The following is a 13,180-nucleotide window of genomic DNA, read 5'->3' on the forward strand; positions in this document are numbered from 1 at the left end:
AATAATTAGGATGACAGTTACCATGCTTATTTGTTGAATGCTTACTTTGTGACAGGAATAGCAATAGCCCTTTATGTGAACCACCTAGTATTGGGTTCACAACTCTGCAAGACAGGTACTATCATTGTCTGCATTTTACACATGAAAACTGAAGCTAAAATAAATTACTTGCCAAAGGGGACTCAACTAATAAGAGCAAGACGATCTGATTCTAAAGCATGGTTTCTCACCTTTGGCACTATTGACATTTTGAGCTAAATAATTCTTTGTTGTGAAGGTCTGTCCTGAGCACTGTGAACACTGATACCCAACCAGTTGTGAAAACCAAAGCATTTTGAAAACAGTTCTGGAAAACCACCAGTTGTGAAAACCAAAAATGTCTCCAAATATTGTCAAATGTCTCCTGGGGAACAAAATCTCCCCAGGTTGAGAGCTTCCACTCTAAAGCATAGGCCTAACCATTATGTTATGTATATACATTTATAAATACACATATATATATACATACATATATAAATATGTGTATTCATACATTCTTCCTATATATCTTCATGCACAGACATAGTCATAGATGGGGTTCCCTGAGAAATAGGTTCTGAGACTCTCAGATTTGATAGCAGGAGATTTTGGGGGGAAGAAGGAGAGGGGGGTCAGGCTTCCTGGGAACCTCAGCTGTGAGGGAACAATGGAAACAAGATTGGGCAGAGGGGGAGTTGAACTGCAGTGCAAATTCACTGTTGAGACAGGCCCCAACAATTCTATAGGGGTGCACCCAGGTGGCTCAGTTGGCTGAGTGTCCAACTCTTGATTTGAGTTCAGGTCATGATCCCAGGGTCTCGGGATAGAGTCCCATGCTGAGAATGGAGCCTGCTTAACATTCCCTCTCTCTCTCCTCTCTCTCTCTCTCTCTCTCTCTGCCCCTCCCACCCTGTTCCTGCACACTCTCTCTCAAGAAAAAATGTTAAACATTAAAAGAATAAACACCAAAAACCAATTCTATAGGGAGCTATAGAATTTTCAGAGAAAATTGCCTTCAAGCTAATCACTAGGTACCATTTCTCATCCTCTGGGGGGCTATGGAAAATCCAACACATATTCATTAGCATTCTGGAAGCTAGTTGTTTCATCAAAAGATCTTAGGGAATTACTATCTTCTTTATTAAAAACTCCCAGGTAATTTTTCAAGAAGAATTCCCAACCTTGAAAACGGTCCTTTCCTTCCCAGAATGGCCATGGCCTTCATAATAGCCAAGGCCTTTAGAACTTTTCTCCTAGGGGGACCACACTGTACGCACCACGTAAGGCCGCCAAAAGATGCACAGATCGGTCATCTCCATAGATACTTTATTTGAAATGGAATGCATTTTGAAAATATGAAAAATAAATCACATCTCTCCAAAATCATTTGAGACATATTTATACAAACTATGACCACACTATTGAGTTCACAAATGGGATACTTTCTAAAGCATTTGGTACCTGGTGATGCTTGGTTTTCAGAAGCTGACATCTGCATATTCTAAGACTTTAAGCACAAGATCGACAGCGGCATGTAACGGACCATCGTGTCCTCTTCTCAAAATAAATACAGTGATCTCGAAGAACCACCTATTATTAAAATCTTCCTCAAAGCCTAACTGATCACCGACAGGTCGGCTGAAGAGCAGGCTGGGGAAGGTCTCACAGCTTTTCTGCGGATGTTTCCAGAGCCCTTCCGCTGCCCTCACTGGACAATAATGCCCTGGCAGGAAAACCCTGTTGGCTCCTATCCTCCATTCGGCAAATGTCCTGCCAACAAAGTCACAGACCACTTTGTCATCCAATCTCCTGTAAATCTAGATTGGCTGCTCAACACCGCAGATGAAAAAGTCACCCTTCGAATTGTGTCAAGAATTTAGAAAACAGTTCTTTAAAACCCATTCACCAGAATCCCACAATTAATACATCTTAGGTTGCTTTCAGTGAACGGGTATATTTCTCTCGGGAGAATCGCTGATATACTCAATATCAAGCTCTGTAATCCCCAAATTTAAATATGATTCTGCTGCTGAAGGCAGTTTATTGGTAAAGCAAAAGCAAATTAGTTTGACCCAACGAAGAGAGAAGGGATGTTCATCGGCCTGGTTTCACCTACAGAGCTCTGGGATCCATGGGATTGCTGGCTCCAGCTTCACTCAAGCCTCAGACCCTCTTCTCAGCCTGCAAATGATTGGAGCCAAGCTAAAACCAAGTCGCTTTCCCCAGGGAACAGAAAACAAACCAGTGTGCTCCCACCCACACACTGGCAACAGGCTCGCGGAGCGTCAGATTTAAAGTGAGGGGTCTGTAGGAGAAATTCAGCATTAGTACACCAGAGCAGGAAGGAGTTAAAGCAGGCCTTTGGGTTTAAGCCAGATTTCCTCACGGTGTTTACGTGGAAAGGGATCTCCTTTAAGCAATGAGTTGAGGTTGAGTTTTTTGTTGTTGTTTAAACCTCCATTGGAAAAAAAAAACATGTGAAGTGAAATTATACAGTTAGTTTGGTTTCTGCCATGATGAGAGAATCCCAACTTCCTCTATGACGAAAATGTTCATTTTGAAAGGGTCCTTTATAACCGTTTACTCCCTGACCTCAGCACTCCCTGTAGGGCATACGCAGATAGATCTACGTGCATTTCTGCTAAGAAAGTATGTCTAAGGAGCTTCGTCATGAGGCTTAGCCTGCCCAGTATTACTTGTTCTTGGGGAACGACAAGAAAGCAAGTGAAGGAAGCACTGTGTGAGGCAAGAGAAACCACCTCCTGGATACTGGGAGTTACATATTTTTTCCTTCTTTCATTAATTTGTCTCCACAAATAGTTACTGAGCTCGCTGTGTACAAGGCCGTGGTGTCAACCCAAGTTCAAGGACAAAAGTTCAGTTTCCAGATGGGGACATTCCTTTTAGTTTTTCCAACTTTTTACATTGTGTTTATTTAAGGGGTGCGTCTTCCATGGACCTGCCCCTTCCCCTTTCCTTGTCTTGGATTGAAAGAATCATTTTTACCTTTTTCCATGAAGGTGATTTGTCAGGCCTCAGAATACCTTAAGTGGTTTGTATCGTTTTCTTAGAGAATATGGTAGAATTCTGCCACTGCAAATCACATTAAGTGATTTGCATTTGTGTTTTGTTTTGGTAAGCGTGCTTTTTTTGTTGTTGTTATTCTGAAAAAATTATTCAGCCACAATCATTTCAAAGTGTCAAACAACAAAAAACATCCTATTCCTCTCCTTCCTAATTTCTGAGGTTTCACAGGTAAATGCTAAGAGGGGTTCAGACTAACAGAGCCACTAAGAGGGCCAACTCAATGTAAATATCACAGCAGACCAAGGAATAAGGGCTGTGGAAAGACAAGATAAGGAACCATGATTCTGGTGGCCCCGTTAACAACCATAGCCATTGTGGTGGGGGAGTGGAGGGAGTGACAGAGGATTCCAGCAGCCGGAATACTACCTGGCCTATATGTAATCTAACAACGTAGCAAATGTCTTTTAAAAGCCCACGTGAATCTCAATTTTTAAAATATTTGGTATGGACTTTACTATTTTTATAGCACAAAACTTGACATAAAAAACTGCGGTTTAATTGGGGGTTATATGATCTGCATGTATTAAAATGACAGTACAAAGAGGCATTCTCTAAAATGCACAGCAGTAGTTTCTCAGAAGCCAAATCACACTTAAGAACGCTTCAGATTTGCTGTCTGAGTTGCCTGTATCCTGTATATATAAAATCTTTACAGCGTATTTTCACAACCGTGCCTTAGCCACTGAAAGCGAGAGCCCAATTCAGTTCTGCTTGCCATTTGCCTGACTTGTAGTCTTGCCCCACAACTTTTCAGATTCGGGTTGTGATCTCAAAGTTTCATCATTTCAATATTGTGCTAAACAGGAATCTGATCTCGAGACTCCTTTCTAGATGGAAGGAGAATAAAGACATCTCTAGCATAAAATTCTATTTTCATTTCTTGACCACATAACATAGCAATCGCCTAATCCTGACCATTCCAATTTGGGTGCTGGAAAAATACTGATCAAGACTTTGCAGAAAAGGTAATGGGAAACAGAGACTGTCAGTAAAGCCATGCAGATAGGAAGTGATTTTCAGCCCCAGGAAGATTTGGTATCAACTATGCTCTTTTTAAGCTTAAGTAGCATCTGCCCTTGTGGATTCTGACCATCCTTTTGATTTGACACAGAGGAGGGCTTGTTCTACCTTTAAAAGCACATCCTCCCCCCTCCACCCCGCCCCTCAGACTCCTGAACAAGTGGCTGCTCAAACAAGACTGGGTTGTTTTCTCACTGAAAATCCAGTGTTTATCCTGTCCTTCCTTTTCCAATTTCTGAGGTTAGCTAACCTAACTACAAAACATAGAACCCTCAAATTTCTCACAGAGCCACGAAACGTAAAACAGTGAGTTTCTCTGACCAACGTTATTTTCAGTATGAATACCTAAAAGCAAGGACCCCTGGTCCTTTGAAATATTTACAAACTGTATTTTAAGCTATGAGATTCTAGGGTGTATTTCTAGACCCTAGGGTAAAAGGGTCAGAAAATGTGGTTCAAGCGGAGCGTGCGAAGATCTTGGAGAAGGGTAATCTCTCGTGTGGATAAGAGCACAAGTGTTCTCTTAAGCAAGCTGAATGGTTTTCTTTCCCCCCGCACTGTGTTTTTTGAAAGGAAACACCTAAGGCAGTCATACTCAGAAACCATGGAAATCTCCTTACTAAGCCCTTCAAACGGATGACACAAGCAAAGCTTTTGCTGCATTACACCCAGCCCTACCGTACATTCAAGATATGCTCATCCTGCCGTCACCTGGGGTTACGGTTTAAATATTTGGAATTAGATATCACTACTATGAATTTCCTTTTAGAAAAGCAGTTAGATTTTCATAATTACACAATTTTGAACACTTAGCTTTCTTGAACTTCTACAGAAAATATATGTCTAAAGAAAAAAATCTCAAAAAAAAATGAAGAATATCAGAGTTTAATTTCAACCACCTGGCATAACAATGAAAGTGTCAGACCTTCTGAAAATGCCTAGGAATAACGAATGAGTTCTTAATGGGTTTCCCCTCCACCCCGCCCTTCTACTTTTTTCTTTTCCAGGATTAGAACTTACTAGGGAATAGGTTTTTGAAAATAAAAGTTTCTCTTTTGGAAAACGGCCTACATTCAGAAATGTCTTAAAACAAGCATTAAAAAAAACTAATAAATAATCATAAATCAAAATACATTAAAATAAAATTACAGTACATCATCGCTCCTAGAAGGTCCACCATACTGGAAGAGCCTTTCAAAGGTTCATAAATAAAGCCTTCTGGACTGAAACCGTCTCCTGCATTGTGATGAAGAGTATGCAGAAAACTAAGAGGAATCTCAAGTTATCAGTCGGGTGAGGTCCAAACTACTCGATCTCGTGCAGGGCGGGGAGACTTTTGTTTTCGATTCAAGTGAAGACAATAGACAGGTGTTCGTCCCACTTCAAGTCCTCAAAACCTGGAAAGAAATGACAGGCAATGAAGTAAGTGGCTCAGAATCCTCCACGACCCAGTTCTCTTCGGGCCAGTCCGGTGCACAGAGCGTGCTCGAAAAGACACCGGGGTCTCTCCCTCGAGTGCCCAGACACAGCGAAGCGGCGCACGTGGGAAGCGACGGAGGGAGCCCGCGGCGTGGCTGGGAAGCGCACCACGGACCCCCGCGCGGGCCAGGGTCGGGAGGAGGCCGGTCCGCGAGGCGTCCCAGCCTGGCCCGAGTTCCCCATCCTCCCCTCTCTGCCCGGCCTTTCCAGGCTCCAGCTTGCTTCCCTTCTTTCCGCATCTGCAGAAACTTGTAATAATTTCTCATTTTCCTCTCCAAGCGCCAAACCCGTGACTTAGGCTTCCTACTCCTCCGCACAAGACCTACTCCCCCCGCCCGCCCCGAGACCTACTCCTCGGAAAGGCCCTGAGTAGCCCGCGTTGCCGGGACCTTACCTTGTCTGGCCCGGGTGCTGCCCCCTTCAGGCAGAGTTGGAGGTGCTGCGGAGGAGCCGGTGGCCGTGCGGCTGCGAGAGCGGTTGTGAGAGCGGTTGTTGGTGCGAGTGCGGTAGTTGGTGCGGATGCGGGTGCGGGTGCGGATGCGGATATGGGTGGAGCGGCTGGGGCTTGGGTTGGGGCTGCGGCTGAGATTGTGTCTGGGGCTGAGGCTGAGGCTGGGGCTGAGGCTGAGCCTGGGGCTGGGGCTGGGGTTGGGGTTGGGGCTGCGGCTGCGGGGGCTGCTGCTGGACCAGGTGCTGCTGCTTCTGCCGCGTGGACTTGACCGCCAGGATAGCCTGACGGTTCTTGTACTGCACCATCTGCAGCGTGATCTCGGCGTTCCAGCCCTGGTCCTGCGGGCACCGAAAGTCGATCTCCTTGCCCTCGGCCATCACCACAGTGAAGTACATATACTTGCCCTTGCGCTCCACGCAGTCCACGGTCTTCATGTTGGAAAAGTGCAATTCCTTGAGCTTGACCGGCGGCTCGAGGCTGGCCACGGCGGGCCCTCCGGGTTGGGACGGTTCGGCCGGCCCCTGCCCGGGCTGTTGCTGCTGGTGCTGCTGCTGCTGCTGCTGCTGGTGTTGGAGCTGCTTGGGCGGGATGAGCAGCAGCCCCTCCTCAGTGAGGATGCAGCACTTTTTCTTCCAGAGCTGCAGCAACCCGTCGCTGCGCTTCTCCAACACACCCTCCTTCAGCGCTTTGCAGCCGCTGCTCTCCAACATCCTCCCGGCATAGGGAGGGGCGCCGATCGGCTCGGCCTCTCCACTTCCAGCCGCCCGGGCCGGGGGCAGCAGCAGCAGCCGCGCGCCGTCCTCGCCCCAGCGGCTCCCGCGGCCGCCTGCCCGGAGCGCGCAGAGAAGGCTAACGCGCAGGAAGCAGAGCGACGGCGGCGGAGGCGGCTCGGGGTCCGGGCAGGAGGGCAGCCGCGTCCTGATGCGCCACAAGGTCCCGGAGCAGCGAGCCTCCGGGCCTCTGCCGTCCTCTTGCGAGCGCTCACTGAAAGGCACTGGCCGGGCCCCCTCGCGGCGCTTTTGAATGGGCCATCCCCCCCACCCCCGAGTGACACCCAGCGGAAAAGGCGGCTCCTGGCGCCCGCACCGCGGGGGAAAGCCCAGCTCGGAAAGGCGCTCTGCCGCCGGCGCACGCCTCATTAACTTGGGGCCTTTCCAAAGCGGGCCGCGTCCACGCCCCCCGCATCTCTTGCTCCGCCTCCCGCCGCCCACTCTCTTCCGCGCTGGTTCCCTGCGCTGGCTGCAGGGACTCCAGCCCCGGAAACTCCTCGTCTGTGCGTAGGGCGACGGCCCTGGGCGCCCCAGCTGCCCGGCGACGAATGCCGACACCCAGAGGGCGCCGAGAGGCCATCCTCCGTCCCGCCTATCCCGGCCGGCGGGGCTCTGTGCTAACAGCCTCAGAAAATGAACATAGGGCTGCGAGGGTGGGTACGGCTACCAGACAGTGTCTGGAATGCCGAGCTGTCTCGCTGCCCTCGGGGACCAAACCCAGGCATTCGCTATGAGCCCGGAGATCTCGCAAAGCCAGTGTCCGAGGGAGGAGGTTGGGGATAAGGCTCGCGAGCCGCGGAGTCCCGCGGAAGTGTGAGTGCCCCGGACCCTACGTAAACAGCTCAGGGCACAAAGGCCCCAGAGGACACGCTGTCTTCACACTCCTATTTGCTCACAGTCATTAACTAGCTCTTCTTGGAGCAGAGAGGGCGATCAAGGCCATAGCGCTACGTATGTCCGGTTTGGAAGGGTTAGAGAAGGGGGGCTCACTTCACAGGACGTCTGGCCTTCCTTTTCTCGACCCGGGACCTCCGGCACTAGCCGATCTTTACCCGGGACACAAGCTCTCCGGATTCCTTCTTGACCCATCCGTACGGCCTGCAACACCTCACAACATTAACTCAACTCCAGTTACAAATCCGGGAAATGTCCAGGGCTGAGACACCTCACACTTTAAGGCACAGCTTAGCGCTCCAAACAGCCGGTTGGCCTCCACGGGTCTCTCTCTTTGGGAACGCCTAACGGGCCAGATCTGTTTTTGCAATCTCACTTATCTGTGACCTGGGGGAGGTAATGCTGTACTTGCCCGTAGCTCCCTCCTACTACACTCACTTTTAAAAAATTCTATAGAAATTCTGGAAAACAAAACAAAATAGAGCACAAACCGAAACCAAACCTCTTGGTGGGGAAATTCATCCATTAAGTAAACAGACCCAACTGTGAATCGACCCTGAGGATACAAAGAAGAAACACACGAAGAAATGAGGAATGGACGAACCCGAGTTGGCCAAAGTAAGAGGAAAAGACTGCTCCTTGTGCCCAAGAAAGACGGGAGGAGTTAGCTCATCAGCTAGTTTCCTATGGCTGAAACAAAGAATTCAACAAGGGAAGAAATGAGAGATGAGCTTGTGGGAGGAAGAGTCAAATCCTTTATGTCATGCGAAAAATTTCCAACTGAACCCCAAGGTAATTGAAAACACAGGATAACTTTTAAACACGGGAGGGTCCTGAATCTTAACGTAAGAAACAGTGTCTTAGCAAATGAGACAATGCCGGCACCGTCCTTAGTCCCACTGAATTGCATTTGGTAGGTTCTCAGCGCCTTCCAATTGTTAATGGAGAAAGGCAAGTATTTGAATCATATAAAGATTTCTAGTAAGATTGTTTGAACAATTCCGTGTACCAGTGACAAACCCTGCACCTCACAGCTCGCTTCTCTGCCTGCCTTCGCAGGACAAGTGAACATTCCAGGGAGTTTCTACATGGCCAGCTGTTCATCTTTTTAACAGAATGCCATTCTTCTGCTCATTTGGGAAGGATAGTGTGCAATTCAGAGTCTCTGAGAGAAGGTGTAGTTGAGGAAGACGTTTCATGTGGAGAAATGATACAATACAAACCTTGGGTAAAAAACCAAGATGTAATCTTGAAGTGGCAAGCCATTTTCTTAGGAGAAGGGATATTTGGTGTTATCTAACCTTTCACAGCTAATCAGGATGGGGCAGATGCATTCTAAATTACTTCAAAATGTCTGAAAACCAGCATGGTTTTCAAAAGCACTTACTTTAACTAGATACCTTACCACTCCATTTCCAGCTGGGTATTTCACAATGATTTAGTCAGTCTACAATGTGCCTTCTCTGACCACAGTGCATCGATTACTGGAAATTGCAAGTGTGTAGGAATCTTGGAGCTCAGTGACAACTTTGCTTAGTTTACTTCAAAAGTCACTACCAATTCACAAAATGGCCCCCTTGGCCATTTTTTAAAAAGACCATGAAATAAATTCACACACACATACAAAAATAAATTACAGGAAATAACTGTAACCCAAATACCGCAACTTTAGCCATAGATATAATGAGACTCTACAACTGTCACAAGTTACTAAAGTTGAGAAAGCACACTCATGAAATCATTGCTTTGGTAACCAATTTGAAATGGCAGATTCAAACTGTCTACATCAGGTTGTACATCAGCAACACCTGACCCAGTTGATGATTTTCCCCTCTTGGATAGCTCTTCACCTGGCTTCCAGGACATTGCTCTAGTTTCCCTTCTACCTCCCTGGTCACTGTCTCCGGATCCTCTGCAGCTTCCTCCTCTTCCCCCATCTTTCAGTCTTAGAGTGCTCCGGAGCACAGTCCTTGCTTCTCCTTATCTCTACTCACTTATTGGTCTCGACCACTCCCATCATTTTCAGTGACATGCCAGACTCCCCAATCTGTATCCAACTACTTGTTGCTAAAGAAGAAAACAAAGGCCACCACACTTAAAAATAATAATAATACTAACATGCCAGGCAAGAGAACAAATACTGGTGAACACATTCACGAGAGTTTACTAGAAGGAAGAGTCTAAGGGGATTTTTAGGCCATAGAAAGTAGGGTTCACAGAGCTTTTGCTAATAAAAAAAAAAATAGAAAAATCTCTCTCTGGGTAGGATGAAGTCCACCATAGGTTTATATACAACTGGTTAAAACAAATTCCTGGATGGAACTGATTCAGCAAGGATCTGGGGTTAAAGCCATGGTGTGTTTTTTAATAGTTTGTTTTGTTTCATTTAAAAAATTTTTAATGTTTTATTTAAGACAGATAGAGACAGAGCATGAGTGGGGATGGGGCAGAGAGGGAGAGAGACCCAGAATCAGAAGCAGGCTCCAGGCTCTGAGCTGTCAGCACAGAGCCCAATGCGGGGCTCGAACTCACGAACCGTGAGATCATGACCTGGGCTGAAGTCAGACGCTCAACCAACCGAGCCACCCAGGTGCCCCTATTTTGCTTCATTTTTAACAGCCTTCAGTTTTGATATGTTCAGGCCATGGTTACTGTAAATTGAAATTTTTTTGTTTTTACTCTGTACAGTATCATTTGGATGTCTAGTAAAGGACTCAAATATATGTCCTCCCAAACTTGTCTCCTCACCCTGATCTGCTCTACCTGCAGCCCTTTTCTCAGCTGATGGCAATTCCACCAGTACAGTGGCTCAGGCCAAAACCCTTGAAGCAGTATAGCCCTTAAAAGTTGAGAGGCCCTTATCCAGAGCCCTGAGCTTTAGACGAGTCAAAATCACATGCGCATCTGGAGTTCATACTCATTTTAGACCAACTCCAGGTACTCGGGATCCCAAATACCCTGCCTAAATGGCCTCAACTATTGCAGAGAATGCATTACATCACCAGTGTGTGTGCACTGGTGTGTTAAAGGGGTGGACAGATTTTGAACATGCAGGCTAGTATATCAAAACAGATGTGTAGGAGGCCCCTTGCCACACAATTCACAGACAGGGATAGGAAGAGAAGGAAGGACTGAGGATCTGCTCTACTCTCAAGTAATGTTGTGGCACTGGACTTTAATAAATCAGACCTGGCTTTTCAGGTGCTTATGTAGATATAATTGTCAAGATATGTGCATTGAATATATTTTCATTCAATGAAGCTTTTAAGTATTTTTTTTTCCAACGTTTATTTATTTTTGGGACAGAGAGAGACAGAGCATGAACAGGGGAGGGGCAGAGAGAGAGGGAGACACAGAATCGGAAACAGGCTCCAGGCTCTGAGCCATCAGCCCAGAGCCTGACGTGGGGCTCGAACTCACGGACCGCGAGATCGTGACCTGGCTGAAGTCGGACGCTTAACCGACTGTGCCACCCAGGCGCCCCTGAAGCTTTTAAGTATTTAACCATTTGTGTCTCCACTGCAGTCTTGCCCCAGGACTGCAAATATATAGAAGCATGCCTCCCTTGTAGTATATCCTTCACTCATGTGGATTGATAATCCACAAATGTAGTCAGGAAATTCCATCAACTAGGCCTTCAAATTATATACTCTGTCCATATCTCTCCACTTCTTTCATTACTGTCTTATAGTTTTCAACAAAGCAGTCAGGGTCATCTCACTTCCTCCAAATCTGCTCAAGTATCATCTCAATGAGGCCTATACTGCTATACTGTCACTCTAAAATTGCCACCACCCCATTCCCCTTAATTTTCTCCACAGTATGTATTAGCTCCTAACATCTACTGAATAATTTATTATGCCTATAACTTCAGTTCCTCTTCCTATAGAATGTAAGTTCAATAGAGCAAGGATCATTGTTTTAATGTGTCTCAATCACCTCATACAATTCTTGGCAAATAGGAGCTCAGTATATGTACAATTTAAACTGAATCAGAAGCCCCTATCTGTCCTAAAAAGAAAATCAGGGGTGCCTGGGTGGCTCAGTCAGTTAAGTGTTTGACTTTGGCTGAGGTTGTGATCTCATGGTTCGTGGGTTCCAGCCCCGCATCGGGCTCTGTGCTGATAGCTCAGAACCTGGAGCCTGCTTCGGATTCTGTCTCCCTCTCTTAAATAAATAAGTAAATAAGTAAATAAGTAAATAAGTAAATAAATAAAACATTAAAAAAGAAATATAAAAGGAAAATCAAGCTCTTCAAAGGCTTGTAACGGATTTTTCATAATGCATCCCTTCAAAAGCTTTCAAACTGTAAAAGACGTTATGGAAAATTTTCCAAAACTTTCCATACCAATATGTACTTGGTATAATCTTTTAAAATGGATAACTACTACACACACTGGGCCTCTCTCTAGATCTTCCATGCTTTTATATTCTATAGGTGCTATCTAGAAGTCCTACAAACTTTTCTGAGCAACATGCAATTTAACATTATGAGAGGTATTTATACAAACTGTCATCCTACTGGTTTCTAATAAGAGTAATCGAAAAGAGGGAAAAATAATGGAACGGAGTTGTAGCAGTTTCTCCTATTTGGCATATAGCCAACTACTTGTTTAAAAGTCCATTAGGGGCACCTGAGTGGCTCAGTTGGTTAAGCGTCCAACTTCGCTCAGGTCATGATCTCACAGTTCGTGGGTTCAAGCCCCACATTGGGCTCTGTGCTGACAGCTTGGAGCCTGGAGCCTGCTGCAGATACTGTGTCTGTCTCTCTGCCCCTTCCCCGCTCACACTCTGTCTCTCTGTCTCTCAAACATAAACAAACATTTAAAAAATTAAAAAAAAAAGTCCATTAATCAATACTGACTTAAAGCCATTTAACAGAACTTGGTAATTTAATAACAAAAACTACTTACTTTCACTTACAACTTGATTACAAGGTTATAAAATCTATGAACTTCCTAATTTGCAACACACAGTAGACTCTCAGCAATGATTAAAGATTTGGATACAGCAAAGTTCAAGTATCTTTCAAAAAATAGCTAAAAGTTCAATGATCTATGAAAATGTCTGGTCACTCTAACACCTGAAGGTCTTACACTGTAATTTAACACTTTTTAGCCATTCAGTTCATTTTAAGATACTACTCAGCAGAAATCCTTTATTGAAGACTCTAATCTCCAAAATGCAGTTGGAAATGTTAAGTATTCTCAGATACAGGACTATCCAGACTTCATGGGTGCATCTGCCTACCTACCTTTTTCAGCTTCTTAGTTGATGAACTGATGCCTCCTAGTGATCAATTTGTATAACACAGCTTAGAACAAGTGGGAATTTGAAAAGGGTGTTTGGTGCCCTATATACAAGGGTTTTAAAAACTATTACAACCCATTTGTGGTTAAAACATTGCCAATCAGCTGTCTCTGTCCTTTCTGCCAATAGCCCAATTCAGGTTTTTCCTCTC

The 13,180-nt window shown here is 45.6% G+C and overlaps 1 protein-coding gene across 1 annotated transcript; it reads right to left on the reverse strand.

Moving 5' to 3' along the window:
* Positions 1–1,327: 1,327 nt before the first annotated feature.
* Positions 1,328–7,209, reverse strand: PHLDA1 (pleckstrin homology like domain family A member 1). The gene is made up of 2 exons (XM_004001594.5): positions 5,999–7,209; positions 1,328–5,522 (listed from the first exon to the last, which is right to left on the reverse strand). Exon 1 carries the CDS (start codon positions 7,192–7,194, stop codon positions 6,025–6,027), a length of 1,170 nt encoding a protein of 389 aa, XP_004001643.2. The 5' UTR covers positions 7,195–7,209; the 3' UTR covers positions 1,328–5,522; positions 5,999–6,024.
* Between the last annotated feature and the right edge of the window lie 5,971 nt (positions 7,210–13,180).

This window comes from Felis catus, chromosome B4, assembly GCF_018350175.1.
Source record: "Felis catus isolate Fca126 chromosome B4, F.catus_Fca126_mat1.0, whole genome shotgun sequence".
Classification (NCBI taxonomy): Eukaryota; Metazoa; Chordata; class Mammalia; order Carnivora; family Felidae; genus Felis; species Felis catus.